At 44.3% G+C, this 26,818-nt stretch overlaps 1 protein-coding gene across 1 annotated transcript in view; it reads left to right on the plus strand.

Moving 5' to 3' along the window:
• The first annotated feature begins 2,948 nt into the window (after positions 1–2,948).
• LOC120986240 (very long-chain acyl-CoA synthetase-like) overlaps positions 2,949–26,818 on the plus strand; it is a 115,513-nt gene continuing 91,643 nt past the window's right edge. Inside the window, exons 1-2 of the mRNA XM_040414707.1 lie at positions 2,949–3,007; positions 4,166–4,644. Coding sequence (XP_040270641.1) covers positions 2,949–3,007; positions 4,166–4,644 — 538 coding nt within the window. The remainder of the gene's footprint in view (positions 3,008–4,165; positions 4,645–26,818) is intronic.

Raw genomic sequence — 26,818 nt, forward strand, 5'->3', positions numbered from 1 at the left:
TGAATTAATTAAATATTTTTCTGAAATACTTTGTTCTATACATAGTTGAATGTGCTGACAACAAAATCACACAAAAATTTAAAAATGGTGATCAAATTTTGTAACCCATGGAGGTCTGGATTTGGAGTCACACTCAAAATTAAAGTGGAAAAACACACTACAGGCTGATCCAACTTTGATGTAATGTCCTTAAAACAAGTCAAAATGAGGCTCAGTAGTGTGTGTGGCCTCCACGTGCCTGTATGACCTCCCTACAACGCCTGTGCATGCTCCTGATGAGGTGGCGGACGGTCTCCTGAGGGATCTCCTCCCAGACCTGGACTAAAGCATCTGCCAACTCCTGGACAGTCTGTGGTGCAACGTGACGTTGGTGGATAGAGCAAGACATGATGTCCCAGATGTGCTAAATTGGATTCAGGTCTGGGGAACGGGCGGGCCAGTCCATAGCATCAATGCCTTTGTCTTGCAGGAACTGCTGACACACTCCAGCCACATGAGGTCTAGCATTGTCTTGCATTAGGAGGAACCCAGGGCCAACCGCACCAGCATATGGTCTCACAAGGGGTCTGAGGATCTAATCTCGGTACCTAATGGCAGTCAGGCTACCTCTGGCGAGCACATGGAGGGCTGTGCGGCCCTCCAAAGAAATGCCACGCCACACCATTACTGACCCAATGCCAAACCGGTCATGCTGGAGGATGTTGCAGGCAGCAGAATGTTCTCCACTTCATCTCCAGACTCTGTCACATCTGTCACATGTGCTCAGTGTGAACCTGCTTTCATCTGTGAAGAGCACAGGGGGCCAGTGGCGAATTTGCCAATCTTGGTGTTCTCTGGCAAATCCTAAACATCCTGCACGGTGTTGGGTTGTAAGCACAACCCCCACCTGTGGACATCGGGCCCTCATATCACCCTCATGGAGTCTGTTTCTGACCGTTTGAGCAGACACATGCACATTTGTGGCCTGCTGGAGGTCATTTTGCAGGGCTCTGGCAGTGCTCCTCCTGTTCCTCCTTGCACAAAGGCGGAGGTAGCGGTCCTGCTGCTCGGTTGTTGCCCTCCTACGGCTCCTGATGTACTGGCCTGTCTCCTGGTAGCGCCTCCATGCTCTGGACACTACGCTGACAGACACAGCAAACTTTCTTGCCACAGCTCGCATTGATGTGCCATCCTGGATAAGCTGCACTACCTGAGCCACTTGTGTGGGTTGTAGACTCCGTCTCATGCTACCACTAGAGTGAAAGCACCGCCAGCATTCAAAAGTGACCAAAACATCAGCCAGGAAGCATAGGAACTGAGAAGTGGTCTGTGGTTACCACCTGCAGAACCACTCCTTTATTGGGGGTGTCTTGCTAATTGCCTATAATTTCCACCTGTTTTCTATCCGATTTGCACAACAGCATGTGAAATTGATTGTCACTCAGTGTTGCTTCCTAAGTGGACAGTTTGATTTCACAGAAGTGTGATTGTCTTGGAGTTACATTGTGTTGTTTAAGTGTTCCCTTTATTTTTTTGAGCAGTGTATATACACACACACACATTCATATATAATTTCAATATATATTCACACATGACCATGACCTTTGAATGCTGGAGAAGAATTGCGGTCCCCAACGAATTGAACGGCCGAACAACGGCCGTGTGCAAGAGGCCTAAGACAGAATTTTGGATCAGACACATTTGTTAGGCCTAGTCCACACTTCAGTGATTTCATCAGTGATAGGGAGCCGGAACCAGGTATGCATCAAATCACCAAATATGAGCAAATCTTTCCTGTATTTATTATCTCTGTGTAGGCCCCACTTTGGGTTTTGGACCACAATCACTGATGGAAATCACTAATCAAATCACTGAAGTGTAAACTAGGCCTTAATCTGAGCCTGTGTGTGAAACCACCTTCATAGTAGAGCACATGTCAGTATGTCACCTTCCAGCCTTGTGAATTGCAATTTGCCTAGTTTGCACCCAAAAAGGTGTTTGATGTATAAAGCCAAAACCAGGAGTAAATAAAAAAAAATAGGGAGAAGTCATATCTGTCCTTTATAGTGTCTCTTATTTTATGATTCACTCCTGATTTTCGCTTCCAGAAATGCATCAGGAAACCCGACCATGTGGCTATACCCTTGGGGGGAGATTTATCATCTCCCTGCACCTCTTTTTTGGAGAAAATGGAAGCTGCAAACATTGTGTTCATAAATTTTTGGCAAGTGAAGTTTCTGTGCCGCACTCGCCACTTTGTGAAACGGGCATGGTGAGGGCAGTGAGTGGCTGGGACCAGCGGGGCTGCAGGATATGCCATCAATAGCTGTTCTCGAGTAGCTCAGATGCAGAAAGTCTGTGCCAGAACTATAAGGGTCTATTCACACGTCCGTATGTGTTTTGCGGATTCGCAAATTACAGATCCGCAAAACACGGACACCGGCAATGTGCGTTCTGCATTTTGCGGACCGCACATTGCCGACACTCTCATAGAAAATGCCTTTTCTTGTCCGCAATTACGGACAAGAATAGGACATGTTCTATTTTTTGGCGGAACGGAAGTGCGGATCCGCAAATGCGGACTGCACATTCCGGCCCAATTGAAAATGAATGGGTCCGCACCTGTTCCGCAAAATTGTGGAACGGATGCGGACGCATTTTGCGGACGCGTGAATGGACCCTAAAGCTTCGTCCACTGTGTAGTGGATGTAACTAGTTACTGCAGCCCTGCTGCCATTGAAGTGAATAGGTAGCTCCTTGGGAACAGCTGATCAGCAGGGGTGCGGGTGTTGGAAATCTTGGAATACCCCTTTAATTTTAAAATAATTAAGGGATTTGCCATTGCACAGACTGCACACTAATGTCAGTTACAGCAGGACTCCCGATAGAGAAGGCAGGGATGCTTTCTTACATCCCCTTACCTGCCTTATTGCTACACACACAACACTCAATGAGCACTGTGTATAGAGATGAAGAAGCAGCAATGCTGCTTCCTGCTCCAGTCCCAGCAGCCATGTGGTCACTGCGGGTGGGTGTCTGCGCAAGCTGCTGGATCTTAGCAGACTCAGATCAGCTCGGCATTGAGGCTACACAAGCTTGTACAACCTCCCTGTGGATTGTATTCCCCCTGTAGCTAGGGATAATATGTTAGTCCTAGTTATAGGAGAGATCAGCAATAATAAAAAAAAAATAAGTAATGTTAAATTCCCCCTAAAGGTCTTGTATGACCTTATGGGGGACACAAAGGGAAAAAAATAGTTAAAAAGGCTACTACATGCTACAACACAGCTTCTAGACCTGCCCTCCAGTAACCGTAAACCATACACCCCATATGTCAAAATGACTAATATGGAAAAGGGGACATAATTATAAAAAATATTTTAGTTGAACATTGTGCTATTAACAAAAAACTGGAAAAAATCTGAAAAACAGACTTAGGGCATGACTTTTTCTCTTGTTGCACAAAAGCTCCGCTCCTTTCTGTGGCCAGCTTCTCCCTCAATGCATTGCCACTGCCTGGCCCTGTCCATCAAAGCAGGCAGAAATGAGTGAAGCTTGGGTGCTACAAGTGTAATGGTGATGCCGTCCTTGCACCAAAGGCCTAATTTACATATTTGGAAAAGTATTGTAACTCGGGAACAGAGCCTCAAATCAGCAAAAGAGCAACAGAGTTTTAATCAGATGAACCACATCTATGTGTCTATGGAAACAGTTGGATAGGGAGGTAAATGGGGACAGATTCCTTTTAAAGACTATGTACACCTTTGGGGACATTTTTCTTATTATTGCATTGTAAATATTTTTTTCAACTGGTCTTTATTAATAATATCTCTCTTTCCCATCAGTTGGGGAGCTGACGGGCTTCTTATCTCTGCTCTCTGACATTATAAACACTCATTATAGCTCAGTTCTTATCTTACTGATAAGAATGTGGCTTTAATAAGTGTTTATGACCTCTTCATAGTTTAGAGATAAGGTTTATTAGATGACCGGCACAAAGTGAAAGTACCAGTCAGACAGTTAGAAAAACAGTTAACTGTTTGTGACAGAATGGCTCAATATTTTTAATAAAGGCCAATTTAAAATATGATTTTTAGCCAAAATTGAATAAAATGCACTCATAACCAAAAATTGCCTTTAATGATGGATTTCCTGTCAAATAATACTTTGTTCTTTTATTTTACAGGATGTATTTATTGCTTGTGATATTATGCATAGTGCCCATGCTATGGGTATTACGGAGGAAATCCCTGTCCTACCAGTTAGAAGATCTCAAATTCTTCATAAAAGTTATCTATTGCTACCTGAAGGTTAAAAAGTCAGTTTCACGTTCTCCTTCCTCTCCTGGCATGTTGGATGTGTTTTTACAGCAAGTGTCCACGAGACCTAACAAGACATTTATTTTATACGAGGACCAGGTCTATTCTTACAGAGACTTGGATCTGAAAAGCAATCAAGCAGCATGGGCTTTAAGCCACCATGCCAATCTGAAAAGTGGCAATTGTGTTGCCGTCTTCATGGGTAATGAGCCTGCATATATCTGGCTTTGGTTGGCACTATCGAAATATGGGTGTCCAATGGCTTGTCTGAACTACAACATACGTGCAAAATCGTTTCTTAATTGCTTTCAGTGCAGTGGGGCTAAAATTTTGATTGCTGCTCCAGGTAAGAAATAAACATTGTCTGTACCTGCTCCTATTTACTACTTTCACATATTTTTTTGCATCTGTCTGGTTTTAATAGAACAGTAATCATTTGCTTTTTAATCTTTAAAAGCACATGTATGTGACCCTATTACAGTAAAGTGCACAATCCCAATATGGCTCTGTTTTCATATGAAGACATTCAAATATTTTTTTGTGTTGTATTCCAAATGTACAGAGGTATTCTTCCCTAGACCAGCTGTTAGGCTAAATATGCTTTTCATGTATTATTTGTGTTTTCTGCGGTCACACAGACTCTAAATGACAGTAGTCTCCCAATCATGTCTCTGTCCATATAGTTCAATAAAAGAAAGGAATATCCCACGGCGCAAAAGCCACCCAGTGGTTGGAATGATGAGGGTTCTTTTTATTTAAGCAAGCGGTACAACGCGTTTTGGGGATTAACCCCTTCTTCAGGTACAATTGACTTGCAAGTCAATTGCACCTGAAGAAGGGGTTAATCCCCAAAACGCGTTGTACCGCTTGCTTAAATAAAAAGAACCCTCATCATTCCAACCACTGGGTGTTTTTTCTTTTATTGAATCACTGGCTTTCTGAGGGATTCCAGGCATCCCTGAACAGAAGTATCCATCCCGGGCTGCATACCATCCGTTGTGAGGGGGCTTATGCCAACTTGATACATGTCTACATTAGAGTTGTGCCTAAACTAGCACAACTCTACCAGGTGAGCCTCCATTTATTGGAGATACCACTTTGTATCTATTTTAAACGTTATTACCCTATGGTGCGCCATTTTTTTGTTCTACAGCGGAACGAAGCCTGCTCTTAATATCTGTCCATATAGAGCACTCTTACTGACTTGAACCCAGTCGTTTTTACAAATGGCACACAGCTGTGTAATGCGTGCGCAGCTCCGGCCGGTATGAATTTCATTGGCTTTTTTTTTTTATCCCCTCATTATACAGTATATTATGGCCCCCCATAGTGCCCCCAGTACTATAAATGGCCCCCAATAATGCTCCCAGTATTATGAATGGCCCCAAATAGTGTCCCCAGAAGCATAAATGCCCCCATGGCATCTTCACTATATGGATGTCCCCATAGTGTCCATATATACAGGTGAAACTCGAAAAATTGGAATATTGTGCAAAGTTCATTTATTTAAGGGCTCTTTCACACTTGCGTTGTCTGGATCTGGCGTGTACTCCATTTGCCGGAATTACACACCGGATCCGGAAAAACGCAAGTGAACTGAAAGCATTTGAAGACGGATCCGTCTTCAAAATGCGTTCAGTGTTACTATGGCAGCCAGGACGCTATTAAAGTCCTGGCTGCCATAGCAGTAGTGGCGAGCGGGGGAGCAGTATACTTACAGTCTGTGCGGCTCCCGGGGCGCTCCAGAATGATGTCAGAGCGCCCCATGCGCATGGATGACGTGTCCATGCGATCACGTCATCCATGCGCGTGGGGCGCCCTGATGTCACTCTGGAGCGCCCGGGGAGCCGCACGGACAGTAAGTATACTGCTCCCCCGCTCCTCACTACACTTTACCATGGCTGCCAGGACTTTAGCGTCTTGACAGCCATGGTAACCATTCAGAAAAAGCTAAACGTCGGATCCGGCAATGCGCCGAAACGACGTTTAGCTTAAGGCCGGATCCGGTTTAATGCCTTTCAATGGGCATTAATTCCGGATCCGGCCTTGCGGCAAGTGTTCAGGATTTTTGGCCGGAGCAAAAAGCGCAGCATGCTGCGGTATTTTCTCTGGCCAAAAAACTTTCCGGTCCGGAACTGAAGACATCCTGATGCATCCTGAACGGATTTCTCTCCATTCAGAATGCATTAGGATAAAGCGGATCAGGATTCTTCCGGCATAGAGCCCCGACGACAGAACTCTATGCCGGAAGAAAAGAACGCAAGTGTGAAAGAGCCCTAAGTAATGCAACTTAAAAGGTGAAACTAGCATATGTGATCGACTTATTACATGCAAAGCGAGATATTTCAAGCCTTTATTTGTTATAATTTGGATGATTATGGTTTACAGCTTATGAAACCCCAAAGTCACAATTTTGAGGTACCCTTTGCTCAGGGGGTATGGATTAATTAGCTGACTAGAGTGTGACACTTTGAGCCTAGAATATTGAACCTTTTCACAAAATTAAAATTTTAAGCTGCAATAATGCAATTCCTTTTAATTTGCATTACTGAAATAAATGGACTTTTGCACGATATTCTAATTTTTCGAGTTTCACCTGTATGTGCGAATAGTGCAGAGTGTATATATGTATGTATGTATGTGTGTGTGTGTATATCCCATCCAGATACCTCAGCTGGGTTAGATAAGTGAAGTCCAGAAAAGCTGCACTCGCTTCTGCAAACGTAGTTGCTGGAGCTGTTTTGTTAAAGTTATATGGGCTGGGTTTTATTTGGACTGTGAGGTAGGTTTGGCAGTGGGTGCTTACAGTTCACACACCCTTCCACTACACATATTCCCTTTAACCTGAGGTGATCGCAGGTGAGGCGGGCTGTGATATCAATGAGGGATAAAACAACCCTCTGTGTAAGAGTCCGGGGAAGAGGAAGTGACCCTAGAGAGGGGGAAGCCTGAGAGGCTTGTATGTCCACAGCCAGGAGGGCTGTTAGACTGGGGTTGGGGTGCTGGAACCTCACCTCACTCAGTGAGGTTATAACTGGGAAAGTTCTACTGTATTGTGGAAGTAACAAAATAAAGCACTCTGTGGACTTTAACACCCACTGTCTTAAAGAAGTCTGTCGCTGCTGACCCCCTGTGAGAGAGCGATCCCTTACTATATATATATATATATATATATATATAGTGGGAGTTAGCTCTGATAAAGGCAGGATTGGCCAGCTTGCGGACAGTCAGAGACAGTGACACACGGGAGAAAGTCCAAATACAGTACCACTTTATTGTGGTTTCAACAGCAGTTAATAAATAGCTTTTACATTTCAGGCAAAACACAAGACAGCACTGAGCACTAACTAGACAGTATTTCTCTAACTGTACTAAGTGATGTACTGATGCCACAGAAGATCCACTGCAAGCTACATATTTTTCACCCTATAAGACACATTTTTTCCCCCTCATTTTTCTAATGAGATCTTCCTTTATGGTACCGGAGGACCGGCACATCAGGTCCCAGCACAGCCAATGGCAGGAGGAAGACAGTTGCTGGTGCCCCATAAGATGCTTTTTTCCCCCAAAAGTGGAGGGAAAATGTCCCTGCGCCTTATGGGGTGAATACTAATAAGCGCTTCCAATTATGGAAGCGCTCATTAGTACCGAAGGACTGGGAACCGCTGAAGGCTCTGTACTCACTGCTTCCTGGTCCTCACCTGTTGGCTGTGCTATGGCTGTGCACAGCGTGAGTGCGCTCTCTGACCTCACGCTGTTCGCGTCAGGTCACAGGACAGCCGATGGCAGGAGGAAGAAGGTCACTGGCGGTGAGGAGTGGCAGCGTCCGGAGCAGGAAAGGTAAGAGTTTATTTTATTTTATGTGATTTGAGGCTGCTAGGGGATGATGATAGACATGGAGGCTGATGAAAGGCTGCTGGGGGCCGATGAGAGGCATGGGGCTGCTAAGAGGCATGGAGGCTGATGAGAGGCATGGGGGCTGATGATAATATTTATGTGGGATGATCTGAGGTTTGAATGGGTAATCTTATTTATTTTGGGGCTCTTATCTGAGGTCTGTTTGGGGGTCATTCACATTGGGGTCTGAGCTGAGGTCTGATTGGGGGTCTGATCTGAGGTCTTATTGGGGTCTTGTTAACATTGGGGATCTGATTGAAGTTATCTGCTCATGATCCATACGTCATCATGTTGTTATAGTAATGCTAGAGTCAGGAAGTGCAACCACATAAAATCCTGTAATGATATCACCAGGACATTAATGGCTATGGACACCTTTGTGCACTAAAAATCAATAAACCCATACCTTACCGTAATGCAGCACATAATAAAATTGCACTTGTTTGTTTATTTGTATCAGCTTTGCTTCACATGCCCTCAGAAATGCTCTTCTATAAGTTTTGCTGACTGCTGTCATCTCCTGTGAGGCTCTGTGGGCATTCCTGTGGATTTCACATGCACAGCACAAGCTCTGCTGCCCCGCCCCCACATCCTGTTACATAGCACAGCTAGCAGCCACTTACATACAGGCTGCTGGAACCTGCAAGTAACTTGGTAGTAAGATTTCATTCCAATCCACAACATGGTGAGTCTTACAGTATGCTACAACCTGTAATAAGCAGATCTATTTCTCACTTTCTATTCTGTAGAAAATCCATTATTTATAGACACAATAGCTATTTCTGCTGTTAACGTTAGTGCAGCTATCTACAGTCAGAACCATGGCGTTATAAGCAGGATATACACTCACCTAAAGAATTATTAGGAACACCTGTTCTATTTCTCATTAATGCAATTATCTAGTCAACCAATCACATGGCAGTTGCTTCAATGCATTTAGGGGGGTGGTCCTGGTCAAGACAATCTCCTGAACTCCAAACTGAATGTCAGAATGGGAAAGAAAGGTGATTTAAGCAATTTTGAGCGTGGCATGGTTGTTGGTGCCAGACGGGCCGGTCTGAGTATTTCACAATCTGCTCAGTTACTGGAATTTTCACGCACAACCATTTCTAGGGTTTACAAAGAATGGTGTGAAAAGGGAAAAACATCCAGTATGCGGCAGTCCTGTGGGCAAAAATGCCTTGTGGATGCTAGAGGTCAGAGGAGAATGGGCCGACTGATTCAAGCTGATAGAAGAGCAATGTTGACTGAAATAACCACTCGTTACAACCGAGGTATGCAGTAAAGCATTTGTGAAGCCACAATACGCACAACCTTGAGGCGGATGGGCTACAACAGCAGAAGACCCTACCGGGTACCACTCATCTCTACTACAAATAGGAAAAAGAGGCTACAATTTGCACAAGCTCACCAAAATTGGACTGTTGAAGACTGGAAAAATGGTTTCTTGAACATGACAATGAGTTCACTGTACTAAAATGGCCCCCACAGTCACCAGATCTCAACTCAATAGAGCATCTTTGGGATGTGGTGGAACGGGAGCTTCGTGCCCTGGATGTGCATCCCTCAAATCTCCATCAACTGCAAGATGCTATCCTATCAATATGGGCCAACATTTCTAAAGAATGCTATCAGCACCTTGTTGAATCAATGCCACGTAGAATTAAGGCAGTTCTGAAGGCAAAAGGGGGCCCAACACCGTATTAGTATGGTGTTCCTAATAATTCTTTAGGTGAGTGTAGATCTCATTACTGACAGCTCTCAGTCCATGCACTCTCTTCTGAACACAGTATTGTGTGCAGTCTGCACAGTGAACTGTCACTTTTCCCACACAGATTAGTACAGTGTGACGACACACAATGCTATGTACACAGTGGGGGAGATTTATCAAAACGAGTGCAAAGGAAAACTGGCTTAGTTGCCCATAGCAACCAATCAGATTCCTTCTTTCATTTTCCAATGAAGATGTGAAAAATGAAAGGTGGAATCTGATTGGTTGCTATATATATATTTATATATATATATATATATATATATATATATATACAGTAAATGTAACATCCCAGAGTTATGTTACTAAACTCTTTCTCCCTGCTACATCCTGTTAAGTGTATGTATAATGTCATCCTGTGTAATTTATATCACTTTCTCAATTATGTGCATTATCCAAGCCTATTACATATAATTTGCTGTAATTTTCATGTTCACCAGCAGGTGGCAGCAATGTATTCAGCAGGTCTTAGTTCAGTTTAGTATATAGTTCATTCCAATATAGCTCCCCCCTCTTTGAGGAGGTGTGGAATGTTCCCACATCCTGCCTCATGGGGAGGAAGGGAAGTTCTAGTTAGTGTACCAGCCACCCCGGCTAGGGGAAGGCTGTGCTGTAGGAGCTTCCAGAAATAGGGATCCCTAACCAGGATCTGTCTCGGCTGAGACCAAAGATCACCCTTCCCAGACTGAGCCTTCAGCCTCGGCTGGTTGACAATCAAGCAGCACCTCCAGAACTACAGATCTCCAGGAAGAAACATTCCCTGCGAGCAGAACTGTGAGTAACTAATCCAGAGACCAGGAGAAGCCAAATTCGTACTCAGCTAGTCAAGGCCCACACCAAGCAGAAGATAGAGCAGAAGACAGATTCCTGCCATATTCTCCAGGCACATAGTATAGAAGCAGAAGAGATATTGATCCCTGCCATACATTGACAGAAACCTGCTGGGACCTAAAGACTAATGCTGTACCTCATATGGATTTATGCTGCCATTCAGTAAAGACAAGTTGGATTATGTTACAAGTCTGGATCTCATTCATTACCACCAAATTCCTCAATTACTCCTACTAGCAACACTCATTTTATTGCAAGTGAGCCAGGATCCAGGAGTCCAGCCGTACCACGGTAGGAGACACCGTTGACACTACATAGAGACATTATCCCCACTATGGCATTCCTTACTTGGTACGAGAGTTACAACATCTTAAAGGGCCCTGCAACAGTACCCTGCGCACGCTGCAATTGACGTCACAAACAGATCATAGACTTTTATACACATATCCTGACCCACTGCATAATTGGCCACCATACCACGGTCCTGCTCGTTGAATTAAGTGGCGTCACGAACAGGATCGGATTGAATTGTGTGCCTATCCCTGTCCAACAGAACCGGATCCAATTGTGTGTTTAACAGGATCACAGTACTGCAAGTTCTGAGAATTGTACAAAACCCTGAAAATTTACTTTATTGCCTTGTTGCTGTGTCAGAAAGCGCTAAACGTGCGCTCCAGCATTCAAAGGGTTATTCGCCATATTCGTAAAATGGCGCTTCTTCTTCATGCCCAGAAGTGGGAAAAGTCTAAAAACCCCCTCTCAAGAGCGCGAAATTGCCGAATACGCCCCCTTAGAAGCGGAAAACGAAAGACTGCCAGCATGAACTTTCTATTGTGAGTCAAGGGGATAAAGACTCCTCCCTCTGGGCTCCATCCTCACCTCCTGCATGCACCATGACGGAAAAGAAGATGGCCGCCAACCCGGAAACCAAGATGGCCGCCGATGCTGAGCCTGTTCCCGCGGAGGATGCCGCTGATGCAGTCGCCCCAGGCTTTGGACCAGCCTGCACCGCGGACGGCACCTGAAGCCCGCGATGACTACCAGGAGGCACCGGAACCGGCTGCCCGGCCGCAACATCAGCTAGGAGCAGACGCGCTCCCTGAGGCCCAGGCCCTGTCCGTACCTGCCCCTGCACCGCTCCCTATGGGTCCCGATACCCCAAACAGGCCTAGGCCTGCTCTGCCAAGGACACTTACTGGTGCGGCGGAAGCGGCCGGAACTTCCACTCCGTCGTCCAGTGCTGCAACTACTGTCAGAGGGGGACGCTTGAACCCGGAGGTTCCCATGGTGATCCCTGAACTCCCTGCTGCCTTAACTCTACAGGTGGCTCAACTAATTAATTTAGTAATGACTTTCAGTCCCAGTGTACAGGGGCACGTCTTACCCAGAGAGGTCCTTAACCACCTCCGGACCGCCTAACGCAGGATCGCGTTCCGGAGGTGGCAGCCCTGCGCACAGTCACGCATATACGCGTCATCTCGCGAGACGCGAGATTTCCTGTGAACGCGCGCACACAGGCGCGCGCGCTCACAGGAACGGAAGGTAAGAGAGTTGATCTCCAGCCTGCCAGCGGCGATCGTTCGCTGGCAGGCTGGAGATGTGTTTTTTTTAACCCCTAACAGGTATATTAGACGCTGTTTTTATAACAGCGTCTAATATACCTGCTACCTGGTCCTCTGGTGGTCCCCTTTGTTTGGATCGACCACCAGAGGACACAGGTAGCTCAGTAAAGTAGCACCAAGCACCACTACACTACACTACACCCCCCCCCCGTCACTTATTAACCCCTTATTAGCCCCTGATCACCCCTAATCACCCCTGATCACCCCATATAGACTCCCTGATCACCCCCCTGTCATTGATTACCCCCCTGTCATTGATCAACCCCCTGTAAAGCTCCATTCAGACGTCCGCATGATTTTTACGGATCCACTGATAGATGGATCGGATCCGCAAAACGCATCCGGACGTCTGAATGAAGCCTTACAGGGGCGTGATCAATGACTGTGGTGATCACCCCATATAGACTCCCTGATCACCCCCCTGTCATTGATTACCCCCCTGTCATTGATTACCCCCCTGTAAAGCTCCATTCAGACGTCCGCATGATTTTTACGGATCCACTGATAGATGGATCGGATCCGCAAAACGCATCCGGACGTCTGAATGAAGCCTTACAGGGGCATGATCAATGACTGTGGTGATCACCCCATATAGACTCCCTGATCACCCCCCTGTAAAGCTCCATTCAGATGTCCGCATGATTTTTACGGATGCACTGATACATGGATCGGATCCGCAAAACGCATCCGGTCGTCTGAATGAAGCCTTACAGGGGCATGATCAATGACTGTGGTGATCACCCCCCTGTCATTGATTACCCCCCTGTAAAGCTCCATTCAGATGTCCGCATGATTTTTACGGATGCACTGATAGATGGATCGGATCCGCAAAACGCATCCGGACGTCTGAATGAAGCCTTACAGGGGCATGATCAATGACTGTGGTGATCACCCCATATAGACTCCCTGATCACCCCCCTGTCATTGATTACCCCCCTGTCATTGATTACCCCCCTGTAAAGCTCCATTCAGACGTCCGCATGATTTTTACGGATGCACTGATAGATGGATCGGATCCGCAAAACGCATCCGGACGTCTGAATGAAGCCTTACAGGGGCGTGATCAATGACTGTGGTGATCACCCCATATAGACTCCCTGATCACCCCCCTGTCATTGATTACCCCCCTGTAAAGCTCCATTCAGACGTCCGCATGATTTTTACGGATGCACTGATAGATGGATCGGATCCGCAAAACGCATCCGGACGTCTGAATGAAGCCTTACAGGGGCGTGATCAATGACTGTGGTGATCACCCCATATAGACTCCCTGATCACCCCCCTGTCATTGATTACCCCCCTGTAAAGCTCCATTCAGACGTCCGCATGATTTTTACGGATGCACTGATAGATGGATCGGATCCGCAAAACGCATCCGGACGTCTGAATGAAGCCTTACAGGGGCGTGATCAATGACTGTGGTGATCACCCCATATAGACTCCCTGATCACCCCCCTGTCATTGATTACCCCCTGTCATTGATTACCCCCCTGTAAAGCTCCATTCAGATGTCCGCATGATTTTTACGGATGCACTGATAGATGGATCGGATCCGCAAAACGCATCCGGACGTCTGAATGAAGCCTTACACGGGCGTGATCAATGACTGTGGTTATCACCCCATATAGACTCCCTGATCACCCCCCTGTCATTGATCACCCCCCTGTCATTGATCACCCCCCTGTCATTGATCAACCCCCCTGTCATTGATCAACCCCCCTGTCATTGATCACCCCTCTGTAAGGCTCCATTCAGATATTTTTTTGGCCCAAGTTAGCGGAATTTTTTTTTTTTTTTTTCTTACAAAGTCTCATATTCCACTAACTTGTGTCAAAAAATAAAATCTCACATGAACTCACCATACCCCTCACGGAATCCAAATGCGTAAAATTTTTTAGACATTTATATTCCAGACTTCTTCTCACGCTTTAGGGCCCCTAGAATGCCAGGGCAGTATAAATACCCCACATGTGACCCCATTTCGGAAAGAAGACACCCCCAGGTATTCCGTGAGGGGCATATTGAGTCCATGAAAGATTGAAATTTTTGTCCCAAGTTAGCGGAACGGGAGACTTTGTGAGAAAAAAATAAAAAATATCAATTTCCGCTAACTTGTGCCAAAAAAAAAAAATTTCTATGAACTCGCCATGCCCCTCATTGAATACCTTGGGGTGTCTTCTTTCCAAAATGGGGTCACATGTGGGGTATTTATACTGCCCTGGCATTCTAGGGGCCCCAAAGCGTGAGAAGAAGTCTGGTATCCAAATGTCTAAAAATGCCCTCCTAAAAGGAATTTGGGCACCTTTGCCCACCTAGGCTGCAAAAAAGTGTCACACATGTGGTATCTCCGTATTCAGGAGACGTTGGGGAATGTGTTTTGGGGTGTCATTTTACATATACCCATGCTGGGTGAGAGAAATATCTTGGTCAAATGCCAACTTTGTATAAAAAAATGGGAAAAGTTGTCTTTTGCCAAGATATTTCTCTCACCCAGCATGGGTATATGTAAAATGACACCCCAAAACACATTCCCCAACTTCTCCTGAATACGGCGATACCACATGTGTGACACTTTTTTGCAGCCTAGGTGGGCAAAGGGGCCCATATTCCAAAGAGCACCTTTAGGATTTCACAGGTCATTTACCTACTTACCACACATTAGGGCCCCTGGAAAATGCCAGGGCAGTATAACTACCCCACAAGTGACCCCATTTTGGAAAGAAGACACCCCAAGGTATTCCGTGAGGGGCATGGCGAGTTCCTAGAATTTTTTATTTTTTGTCACAAGTTAGTGGAAAATGCTTATTTTTTTTTTTTTTTTTTTTTCATACAAAGTCTCATATTCCACTAACTTGTGACAAAAAATAAAAAGTTCCATGAACTCACTATGCCCATCAGCGAATACCTTGGGGTCTCTTCTTTCCAAAATGGGGTCACTTGTGGGGTAGTTATACTGCCCTGGCATTCTAGGGGCCCAAATGTGTGGTAAGGAGTTTGAAATCAAATTCTGTAAAAAATGACCTTTGAAATCCGAAAGGTGCTCTTTTGAATATGGGCCCCTTTGCCCACCTAGGCTGCAAAAAAGTGTCACACATCTGGTATCTCCGTAATCGGGAGAAGTTGGGGAATGTGTTTTGGGGTGTCATTTTACATATACCCATGCTGGGTGAGAGAAATATCTTGGCAAAAGACAACTTTTCCCATTTTTTTATACAAAGTTGGCATTTGACCAAGATATTTATCTCACCCAGCATGGGTATATGTAAAAAGACACCCCAAAACACATTCCTCAACTTCTCCTGAGTACGGAGATACCAGATGTGTGACACTTTTTTGCAGCCTAGGGGGGCAAAGGGGCCCACATTCCAAAGAGCACCTTTCGGATTTCACAGGTCATTTACCTACTTACCACACATTTGGGCCCCTAGAATGCCAGGGCAGTATAACTACCCCACAAGTGACCCCATTTTGGAAAGAAAGGACCCCAAGGTATTCGCTGATGGGCATAGTGAGTTCATGGAAGTTTTTATTTTTTTTCACAAGTTTGTGGAATATGAGACTTTTTATGAAAAAAAAAAAAAAAAAAAAAAAATCATCATTTTCCACTAACTTGTGACAAAAAATAAAAAATTCTAGGAACTCGCCATGCCCCTCACGGAATACCTTGGGGTGTCTTCTTTCCAAAATGGGGTCACTTGTGGGGTAGTTATACTGCCCTGGTATTCTAGGGGCCCAAATGTGTGGTAAGGAGTTTGAAATCAAATTCAGGAAAAAATGAGGAGTGAAATCCGAAAGGTGCTCTTTGGAATATGGGCCCCTTTGCCCACCTAGGCTGCAAAAAAGCGTCACACATCTGGTATCCCCGTACTCAGGAGAAGTTGAGGAATGTGTTTTGGGGTGTCTTTTTACATATACCCATACTGGGTGAGATAAATATCTTGGTCAAATGACAACTTTGTATAAAAAAATGGGAAAAGTTGTCTTTTGCCAAGATATTTCTCTCACCCAGCATGGGTATATATAAAATGACACCCCAAAACACATTCCCCACCTTCTCCTGAGTACGGAGATACCAGATGTGTGACACTTTTTTGCAGCCTAGGTGGGCAAAGGGGCCCATATTCCAAAGAGCACCTTTCGGATTTCACAGGTCATTTTTTACTGAATTTGATTTCAAACTCCTTACCACACATTTGGGCCCCTAGAATGCCAGGGCAGTATAACTACCCCACAAGTGACCCCATTTTGGAAAGAAGAGACCCCAAGGTATTCGCTGATGGGCATAGTGAGTTCATAGAACTTTTTATTTTTTGTCACAAGTTAGTGGAATATGAGACTTTGTAAGAAAAAAAAAAAAAAAAAAAAAAATCATCATTTTCCGCTAACTTGTGACAAAAAATAAAAAGTTCTATGAACTCACTATGCCCATCAGCGAATACCTTAGGGTGTGTACTTTCAGAAATGGGGTCATTTGTGGGGTGTTTGTACTGTCTGGGCATTGTAGAACCTCAGGAAACATGACAGGTGCTCAGAAAGTCAGAGCGGCTTCAAAAAGCGGAAATTCACATTTTTGTACCATAGTTTGTAAACGCTATAACTTTTACCCAAACCATTTTTTTTTTACCCAAACATTTTTTTTTTATCAAAGACATGTAGAACTATAAATTTAGAGCAAAATTTCTATATGGATCTCGTTTTTTTTGCAAAATTTTACAACTGAAAGTGAAAAATGTCATTTTTTTGCAAAAAAAATCGTTAAATTTCGATTAATAACAAAAAAAGTAAAAATGTCAGCAGCAATGAAATACCACCAAATGAAAGCTCTATTAGTGAGAAGAAAAGGAGGTAAAATTCATTTGGGTGGTAAGTTGCATGACCGAGCAATAAACGGTGAAAGTAGTGTAGGTCAGAAGTGTAAAAAGTGGCCTGGTCTTTCAGGGTGTTTAAGCACTGGGGGCTGAGGTGGTTAAGGTGTCCCTCATCAATTGCCACTCCGCTGCCCGGAGAGAGCTCTTCTTCCCTGCCACCACCACCACTGGCGATACCGTTGCCAGAGCCACTACAGCCAGGAGTTCTCAGCCCTTCTGCCCCTGCAGGAGTTCCCCATGTACAGCAGCTCACCGCAGCTTTGACCAGCCTCACTGCCCAGACAATACCAGAAATTGCCACAAGAGGTCAGTGTAGCTTCATCACAGCAGCCAGCCTGAACTACAAGATGCAGGAGCGCCCTCTTGTGTTCCTCAACAGTTCCAGCAGTGATGAAGAGGTCACCTGGCAAGATAATCTTGCAGGTGGAGTAAATCACAGGACTTTCTAAAAAGAGCAGAAGAAGGGAAAAAGATACATAGGATGTTTAGTGATGAAGCTTCCAAGTCTTCTCAGCCGCCTGCTAAAGACAGCACACCTGATATGACTCTATCAGAACCAGCACCGAATCCGGAGATCTTTGCTATGAAAGACCAAGGGTTCGTCCTTTATTGCTGTCCATAAAACCTGTCATCTACAAGGAAAAAGACAAGGCTTACAGAGGATTTTCCAGAGAAAGGTGATTCTGCAATTCCAAGTTCTGCCACAAAAAGCCACCAGGAGATTGCAGATGAAGCTTCTGCAGGAATTACAGCTGCTGAGAGCATACAGTTTAAAGAACTTTTGCGTCCTCAAATATGGGATCCAGGAGGAAGATTTCTAGACTTTCCTGTGAGGAAAATTACACACTACCTTGCGTGAATTATAATTAACTTTATTGTTCCATTGGATTACAATTAACTCTTATTGTTCCTGTGGATTACAAGTGACTTATTGTTCCTGTCCACAGTCAAGCATTTCAAGTAAAAGGACTCAAGTCATATTTGAGTGTATTATGATAGTATTGATTGCACTGATATTTGCATAATGTTTTTGCACTAATTTTATTTCAAGTTTACAGGTTATGCAACGTTCAAGATAACATGCCCATTGTGTGTATTCTCTCCTAGGTGCCGCAATGTGAATTTATGCATAGAGATGTCGCGAACATAAAATTTTCCGTTCGTGAACCGCGAACGCGAATTTCTGCAAATGTTCGCGAACGGGCGAACCGGGCGAACCGCCATAGACTTCAATAGGCAGGCGAATTTTAAAACCCACAGGGACTCTTTCTAGCCACAGTAGTGATGCAAAAGTTGTTTCAAGGGGACTAACACTGTGGCATGCCGGAGGGGGATCCATGGCAAAACTCCCATGGAAAATTACATAGTTGACGCAGAGTTGGATTTTAATCCATAAAGGGCATAAATCACCTAACAATCAAAAATTTTTTTGAACAACGTGGTTTAAAACATCCAGTGTGTGTATAAGATCAGGTATGATGTTGTATCGATCAGGTAGTGTAAGGGTTATGCCCGCTTCACAGACATTGACAGACCAAACTCCCCTTTTAATGCACCGCAAACAACCGCAAACAGTCTATTTGCCCACCCGCAAACTTCCCATTTGCACAAGGTTGGATACCAAGCTAGCCATGTCCCGTTGATGTCATTGAAGGTTTCTTCCTCCACCCAGCCACGTACAACACCAAGGGTCCCCGAAAGGTGAATTGAATAGATTTTTCAAACGGGGAGATGGTTCAAAAAACTCTGGCTCCCTCCCCTTTGATTGTATCCAACGCCACGGTCACTGCGTCTGCGCCGTGCAATTTACTGTCACACCCGTGAGTGGTATTTTCTGTAGTACTATTCTCATCAGTTTATTCCCTGTATGGTCCCCAATCTGGGATCCATTTATTAAATGGATTTTTCGAACGGGGAGATGGTTAAAAAAACGCTGGCTCCCTCCCCTTTGTTTGAATCCATGCCACGGTCACTGCGTCTGCGCCGTGCAATTTACTCTCACACCCGATATGAGTGGTATTTTCTGTAGTTCTCTCTTCTCATCACTTTAATCCCTGTTACGTCCCCAATCTGGGGTCCATTTATTAAATTGATTTCTTTTTATCTGCAAGGTATTTGTGAGTGAGTGACACCCTGTAACGGTATGAGTGGAGGCCTAGCCAGTGGCCACAATACAGTCTGTGTGGGCCTGACACACACGGGCTTGCAAATGTGATTATATCACAGAAAAATATTAAATATAATTTTTTTTATCTGAAAGGTATTTGAGTGAGTGACACCCTGTAACGGTATGAGTGGATGCCTAGCCAGTGCCACAATACAGTCTGTGTGGGCCTGACACACACTGGCTTGCAACTGTGATTATATCACAGAAAAAGATTAAATAGAATTTTTTTTAATCTGCGAGGTATTTTCTGTCACACCCTGTATGAATGGTGTGCACACAGTACTGTCTATGACTGAGCCTGCAGCCTCTCACACATGGGCAGGCAACTGCAATATATATATATATATATATATATAAATAAAATAAAAAGCAGACTGATGTACCAGCCCTGAAAAGGGCTTTTTGGGGTGCTATCAGGATGCTGTCCTTACAGCAGATGAGTCTGTGGACACAGAACATTGCCCTAGCTAACGCTTTCCCTATTGAATCAGCAGCAACAGCACTGTCCCTCCTCTCACTGAGAATGCAGCTTCCGAATTAATCTAAAATGGATGCTGTCCGGGAGGTGGTAGGGTCTGGGAGGGAGGGTCTGCTGCTGATTGCCTGGAATGTGTCTGCTGACTGTGAGGTACAGGGTCAAAGTATACTCAATGATGATGTATAGGGGGCGGACCGAACATCGCATATGTTCGCCCGCAGCAGCGAACGCGAACAAGCTATGTTCGCCGGGAACTATTCGCCGGCGAACTATTCGGGCCATCTCTACTTATGCACTATTTGTGATGATTGCACTTAACCATTGCACTTAACAAAAAAAAATTGCAGCTGACTTTTGTATGCCTTAACTTGACAGCTCTTGTTCACTCCCCCCTTTAATACGGACTGCCTTCATGCGGACACTGAATACTAATGGCCTACACCCGGTGATATATACCCATAGGTACCCAGGGTAGTACCAAGTGGTAAGTCCTGGCAGGTCCAGTAACTACACAGGTATCCCCGCTGCTTTGGGAATCGTTAGAAGTCCTAGACTGCTCCTTCCCATTTTTTTCATGTTAGGGATTGTTCCCATCCTGAGGTGTCTCATTTCCAGGAGATCCATGGGATCATAATGCCCTCCTCCTGTGATTGCCAGAAGTATACGGAGACAATAAATACCTCCCCTTCTGAGCCTTTTGCCTAAGGTAAGGCGCCTCAAGCCTTAGAGCCATAATTTAGATACCCCATAATCACAATAGTGATCGTGCTTTAAGCCAAATTTCTCAGGCTTTGGTGCAGGAAAGGGAATACAGGATAAAGCCACCCTTTCATTTGCGGGCATTCCATTACATAATGGTGGGACTACAGAGTAAAGACACCCCCATGCTTTCTTTGGTATTGGTGGACGATACTCTAAAAGTCAGTCAGTAAAGGTTTTGCTTTGTGCAGTATTTAGGTTACCTGGTTATACCAAGAGAAGGAAACAGTGTGTTGGACACCTTACTCTAGCGGGCAGGAACCTGGGGAAAGCCGTTTCATGTTTTGTCTATGTATGTCATTATATGTAATTCACGCAGCACTTTGTATTTATTGGGCACCTCAGAGCTGGTTCTTTCTCACCCTCCTAAGCACAAGCCGAGGACGGCTTACCTTAAAGTAAAGGGTAATGTAACATCCCAGAGTTATGTTACTAAACTCTTTCTCCCCGCTACATCCTGTTAAGTGTATGTATAATGTCATCCTGTGTAATTTATATCACTTTCTCAATTATGTGCATTATCCAAGCCTGTTACATATAATTTGCTGTAATTCTCATGTTCACCAGCAGGTGGCAGCAATGTATTCAGCAGGTCTTAGTTCAGTTTAGTATATCTAGACTGGAATAGTTCATTCTAGTCTAGCTCCCCCCTCTTTGAGGAGGTGTGGAATGTTCCCACATCCTGCCTCATGGGGAGGAAGGGAAGTTCTAGTTAGTGTACCAGCCACCCCGGCTAGGGGAAGGCTGTGCTGTAGGAGCTTCCAGAAATAGGGATCCCTAACCAGGATCTGACTCGGCTGAGACCAAAGATCACCCTTCCCAGACTGAGCCTTCAGCCTCGGCTGGTTGACAAGCAAGCAACATATCCAGAACTACAGATCTCCAGGAAGAAACATTCCCTGCGAGCAGAACTGTGAGTAACTTATCCAGAGACCAGGAGAAGCCAAATTCCTCCTCAGCTAGTCAGGCCCACACCAAGCAGAAGATAGAGCAGAAGACAGATTCCTGCCATATTCTCCAGGCACATAGTATAGAAGCAGAAGAGATATTGATCCCTGCCATACATTGACAGAAACCTGCTGGGACCTAAAGACTAATGCTGTACCTCATATGGATTTATGCTGCCATTCAGTAAAGACAAGTTGGATTATGTTACAAGTCTGGATCTCATTCATTACCACCAAATTCCTCAATTACTCCTACTAGCAACACTCATTTTATTGCAAGTGAGCCAGTATCCAGGAGTCCAGCCGTACCACGGTAGGAGACACCGTTGACACTACATAGAAACATTATCCCCACTCTGGCATTCCTTACTTGGTACATGAGTTACAACATCTTAAAGGGCCCTGCAACAGTACCCTGTGCACGCTGCAATTGGCATCACGAACAAATCATAGACTTTTATACACATATCCTGACCCACTGCATAACTGCCCACCGTACCATGGTCCTGCTCGTTGCATATATATAGAAAAAAATGTCTGCATTCTCAAATTGTGATGTACGAACATCGGCCGGGATGGTTTGCGAACGCGATTAAATGTTCGTGAACTGCACGTTCGCGGCGGGCCCCATTCACTTTAATGGCAGGCGAACCTGAAAAACCTTCAGCTCATATTTGCAGCCACCAAATACTTAGTAGAAGTGCACAAATAGTCCCAAAACATGGACAATGACATACTAGAGGGGGATCAATGACAAAAATTCCAACAAAAAATATGTATCTTAATCAGGGGACATTTTTATGAGTCTTGAAGGGAAATTCTCTGAAATATGACCTGTTGGAGCCTAGAAAATTTTTATTTTAGGCCACAGGAGTACGGGCTTTAAAAATTAGGCCTTCACCTGACATAACCGAAATTCTAATTATGTGGCTCGAGGTACATTATGCAGTCAATGGATAAAAATGTTTCTGTAGGCCACTGGACTACAGGCCCCAAACATTAGGCATTCACCGGACAGAAAAGATCAAGTGATTATGTGGCTGGAGGTACTGTATATTACACGGTCAATGGATAGCAATTTTACCGCAGGCCAGTACAAATAAAGGTCAAATACATATGTTTAAAAGAACTAAAAATATAAAATTGGATTAAAAACATGGCTAACGAAATGCCCCCTCTTGAAAAAAATTCACAGGTGTTGAATTCCTCCGAGGCCCAAAACATTAGGCATTCAAAGGACAGAAAAGGCCTTTTATGCCGCTGTATTTACCTAAGACAGGGACCAATATTTGTTCTGGGTGGTGGCAGATATTTGTGGGCTGACGTGAGGAAATTCAATTAAACGTGGTCGTCACAGGTGTTGAATTCCTCCGAGATCCATGCCTCATTCATTTTTATAAATGTGAGGTAGTCCACATTGTCGTGAGCTAGGCGAGTGCGCTTATCGGTCACGATCCCCCCTGCTGCGCTGAACGTCCTTTTGGACAGGCCACTGGACTAGGGGCAAGCCAACAGTTCCATGGCAAATTGTGCCAGCTCTGGCCACAGGTCAAGCCTGCACACCCAGTAGTCCAGGGGTTCCTCACTTCTCAGAGCGTCCACATCGGCCGTTAACCAAATGTAGTCGGACACCTGTAGGTCTAGGCGTTCCGTGTGGCTGGATCCGGAGGGCGGCTGTTGATGGATTGGCTGCAAGAATAATCTCATATCCGAAGTCACCAACACATCTTCAAACCGCCCTCTTCTTGCATGCGTTGTTGGATTAGTACCCGCAACTGCTTTTCTGTGAGTGGAAATTCCTCTGCCAGCGCCCGCAATAGCAGAATGCAGCATTTCTCAAAGCAAGGCCTCTAAATGCTGCATTCTGACAGCCCTCTGTGATGCTGGTAACATGTCCGCCATTTTGTGTTTGTATCGGAGGTCTAAGTACGTTGCCACCCAGTACTGGTCCTTGCCCTTTATGATCTTTATACGGGGGTCCCTCTTCAAACACTGGAGCATGAAGGTCCCCATTTGCACTAAACTGGAAGCGGTGGAGAGGCCTGGCTACTGCTCATCGTCCAGGATAATGTAGTCCTCGGTCTCCTCCCCCCAGCCACGGACAACACCAGGGAACCCAGAAACGTTTAAAGCATGCTCTTCTTGCTCCTCCTTCTCCCCCGCACCATCCTCCTCTGACTCCTCTTCAGACTCCTGTTGACTTGTCTCAGATGGAGTAGCCCCCCCTGGGAATTCATTTTGCGTCCTGTGCACTGTAAGTTCTGCCTGCTTCTCCTCCTTCTCCTCCTTATCTGCTGCTCCGTCTCTCCCTCTGAACTCCCCTCCTCTTCCTCTCTTGTGGGCACCCACGTGACGTCCATAGACACATCATCATCGTCCCACTACTGACATTAGAGATCTCGGAGTAGGCAGCAACAACGGGGACCACCCTACTTTGGCTGATCTGAGTAGTGTCGTCAGACTGTTGGGTGGCGACCTTTGATACCTCCTCTTCCGGATCCGATGCCAAGAATGGCTGCGCATCGGTAAGGTCTTGTAATGGATGGGAAAATAATTCCTCTGACTCGAGCGGAGGGGATATTGTGGTGGTGATGGTGTCTTTGGGGGTGCACATAGCAGAGAGTGAATAGGGTGCAAATAGAGAGGATGAGGAGGGTGCAGAAGTGGAAGGCTGAGTGAGCCACTCAACCAAGTCTGGTGCGTCCTTTGACGTAATCGCACGCACCTTCTGCAACTTCCCACTTAGGTTCCGGCCTGGTGCACCTACCTGATCCCTAAGGTAAGTATAGGAAAAAACCGCGGCACTCCAATCCTCAATCCAGTCGTATATTTATTGACTCCGAACCAAAGCAACGTTTCGACTAAACAAGTCTTTTTCAAGCTATACTATTTTTTCCTATACTTACCTTTGTGGGGCCCTTAGGGCTGGGCCTGACACCGCGAGCACCGCCGCTCAGATTGGACTTCTAATAGTCAGTAAGTGGTGCTATCCTATTTTTTGTTTTATTTTCCTGCCTGATGGACTGCGGATATTATTTGGGAACTTTCAATAAGACATACATATATTTTTTTTTATTTTAAAATATCGCAGGTATACATATATACCATACCACAAGTTTATGTGCAGCCTGCTACTAAATATGTGAAAATAACATATATATAGACATCGACAAACCAACAATGTCAAACATCTATATGTATGTCACAAAATTGCCTGTCATACCTATACGTAGGTTACAAAATTGTCCACTATTTGTAATAACAATCGACAAAAAATTAAAATTGTCCACTATTTGTAATAACAATCGACAAAAAATAAAAATAAAAAATAAAATATAAAATCACTGAAAACACAAAATATAAATTGTTATTACAGACATCAAAATTAGTAGACCTATATACTTTAAACTTATGTATAAAAAGCATATTTAGTATATGATGTCACATAAAAACGGAATTACCACAATAAGGGGGACATAACACAGTGGACTGGCTTACAATATAAAATACTAATCCAAACTATTTAAGCTACCATCTGATATATGAGTAGTCATATGGAGAATAAGCTTCTACGTTAATATATCCACTGATATCACTTATTTTCATACAGCAGACTATAAAAATATAAAAATGTAAAAATATAATAACCCCAAAAAAAGGTATAAACAATATAAATACATTTTTGATTTAAATAAACAGTATAACCATAGAACTTCTCTCTTTTTTTCTACTGAGATAGTTGTATCTACAAGTTACAATATCTCAGATAGAAATATCAACCCTAATTATAATGATCATTTATGTAGGAATTTCTGTAATCATCTTACCATCTGATGTTCCCAAACTCCGGCCTCAGTTCACACTACATGGTTTCCGTGAACATGATGGCAACTGACCTCAGAGGATTAATCATTGTAGCCACAGGGTGTAGCATCTAATTAAACTATGCTTGCTACAATCTTCTGACCACTTGATATGCGCTGATTACGGCTCCAGTTCACACCATGCGATTTTTATGAATATAATGTTGGATGTATTTATTTTCATCTAGTGGAAATTTTCCCCTTCTTCTGTTGTTTTACCCCTACCTGGGAACATGTATTTTGCAGCCATGGCTATTTTGAAGGAAGGATCACAATTTTGAGAGTATGTCATTTATTATAATGTACTGAATATGATGCGGTCAATCTACAATAGAATATATTCCTATGATGCTATTATTTCAGTTTAATATCTGCTACCAATGCTACCTTTTACTCTGTAGGGTCAATACATTTTGTATTGATAAGAAAAACCATATGATTTTATATTACATGTTTGTTACTATTAGGATGTATAATTTATGTCACGGGTGAGATTGTTTGTGCAGGTGTCTCACATGAATCTAATTGTCTCTGTGTCCACCCTACTTCCCCAAACTCCTCCTGGGGGGCGGGGAGACTGGAGTTGGACCCTATTTCAATGTAGAACATGTCAGACACCTCAGATCATGACTAAGAACACTACTGTTTGAAACGCGTAGATTCTCTGGGATTAAGTGGGAGACAGTGCCACTGATTGCTGTATCCATATGGAACATGTTGATGAATAAAGATTGGAATTGTTGAAACGTCCACGCTTGGTGCTGGAGCCTTCTTCTATACTTGGACTGCGGAATGGACTGCCTCTTCCTCTGCCTGTCATTTTCAAAATTACCCTGTGACAAAAGTCCCTATAGAAGAGCAGTATTTGTGGAAGAAGGTATATCACACCCCTGCTTCAATCAGTTTTTTGGGGGGCAACTGGTATATCACACCAGTAGAAATTATTTGTTCCAATGGTGTTTGTCACTATCTGTAGCTGAGGTAACGCAGCTAAACCACAAACAAATGCTGCACTACCCAAATGCACTATATAGAAAGTATATAATTGGTATATAATTGGTATATAACACCCCTGCTTCAATCACTTTTTTTTGGGGGGGGGGGGGGGGGGCGCAGCTGGCATATCACACCAGTAGAATTTATTTGTTCCAATGTCGTTTGTCACTATCTGTAGCTAAGGTAACGCAGCAAAACCGCAAACCAATGCTGCACTACCTAAATGCACTATATAGAAAGTATATTATTGGTATATAACACCCCTGCTTCAATAAGTTTTTTGGGGGGGGCAACTGGTATTTATTATTTTACACTCTGTGT

The sequence above is a fragment of the Bufo bufo genome, chromosome 1, assembly GCF_905171765.1.
Source record: "Bufo bufo chromosome 1, aBufBuf1.1, whole genome shotgun sequence".
NCBI lineage: Eukaryota > Metazoa > Chordata > Amphibia > Anura > Bufonidae > Bufo > Bufo bufo.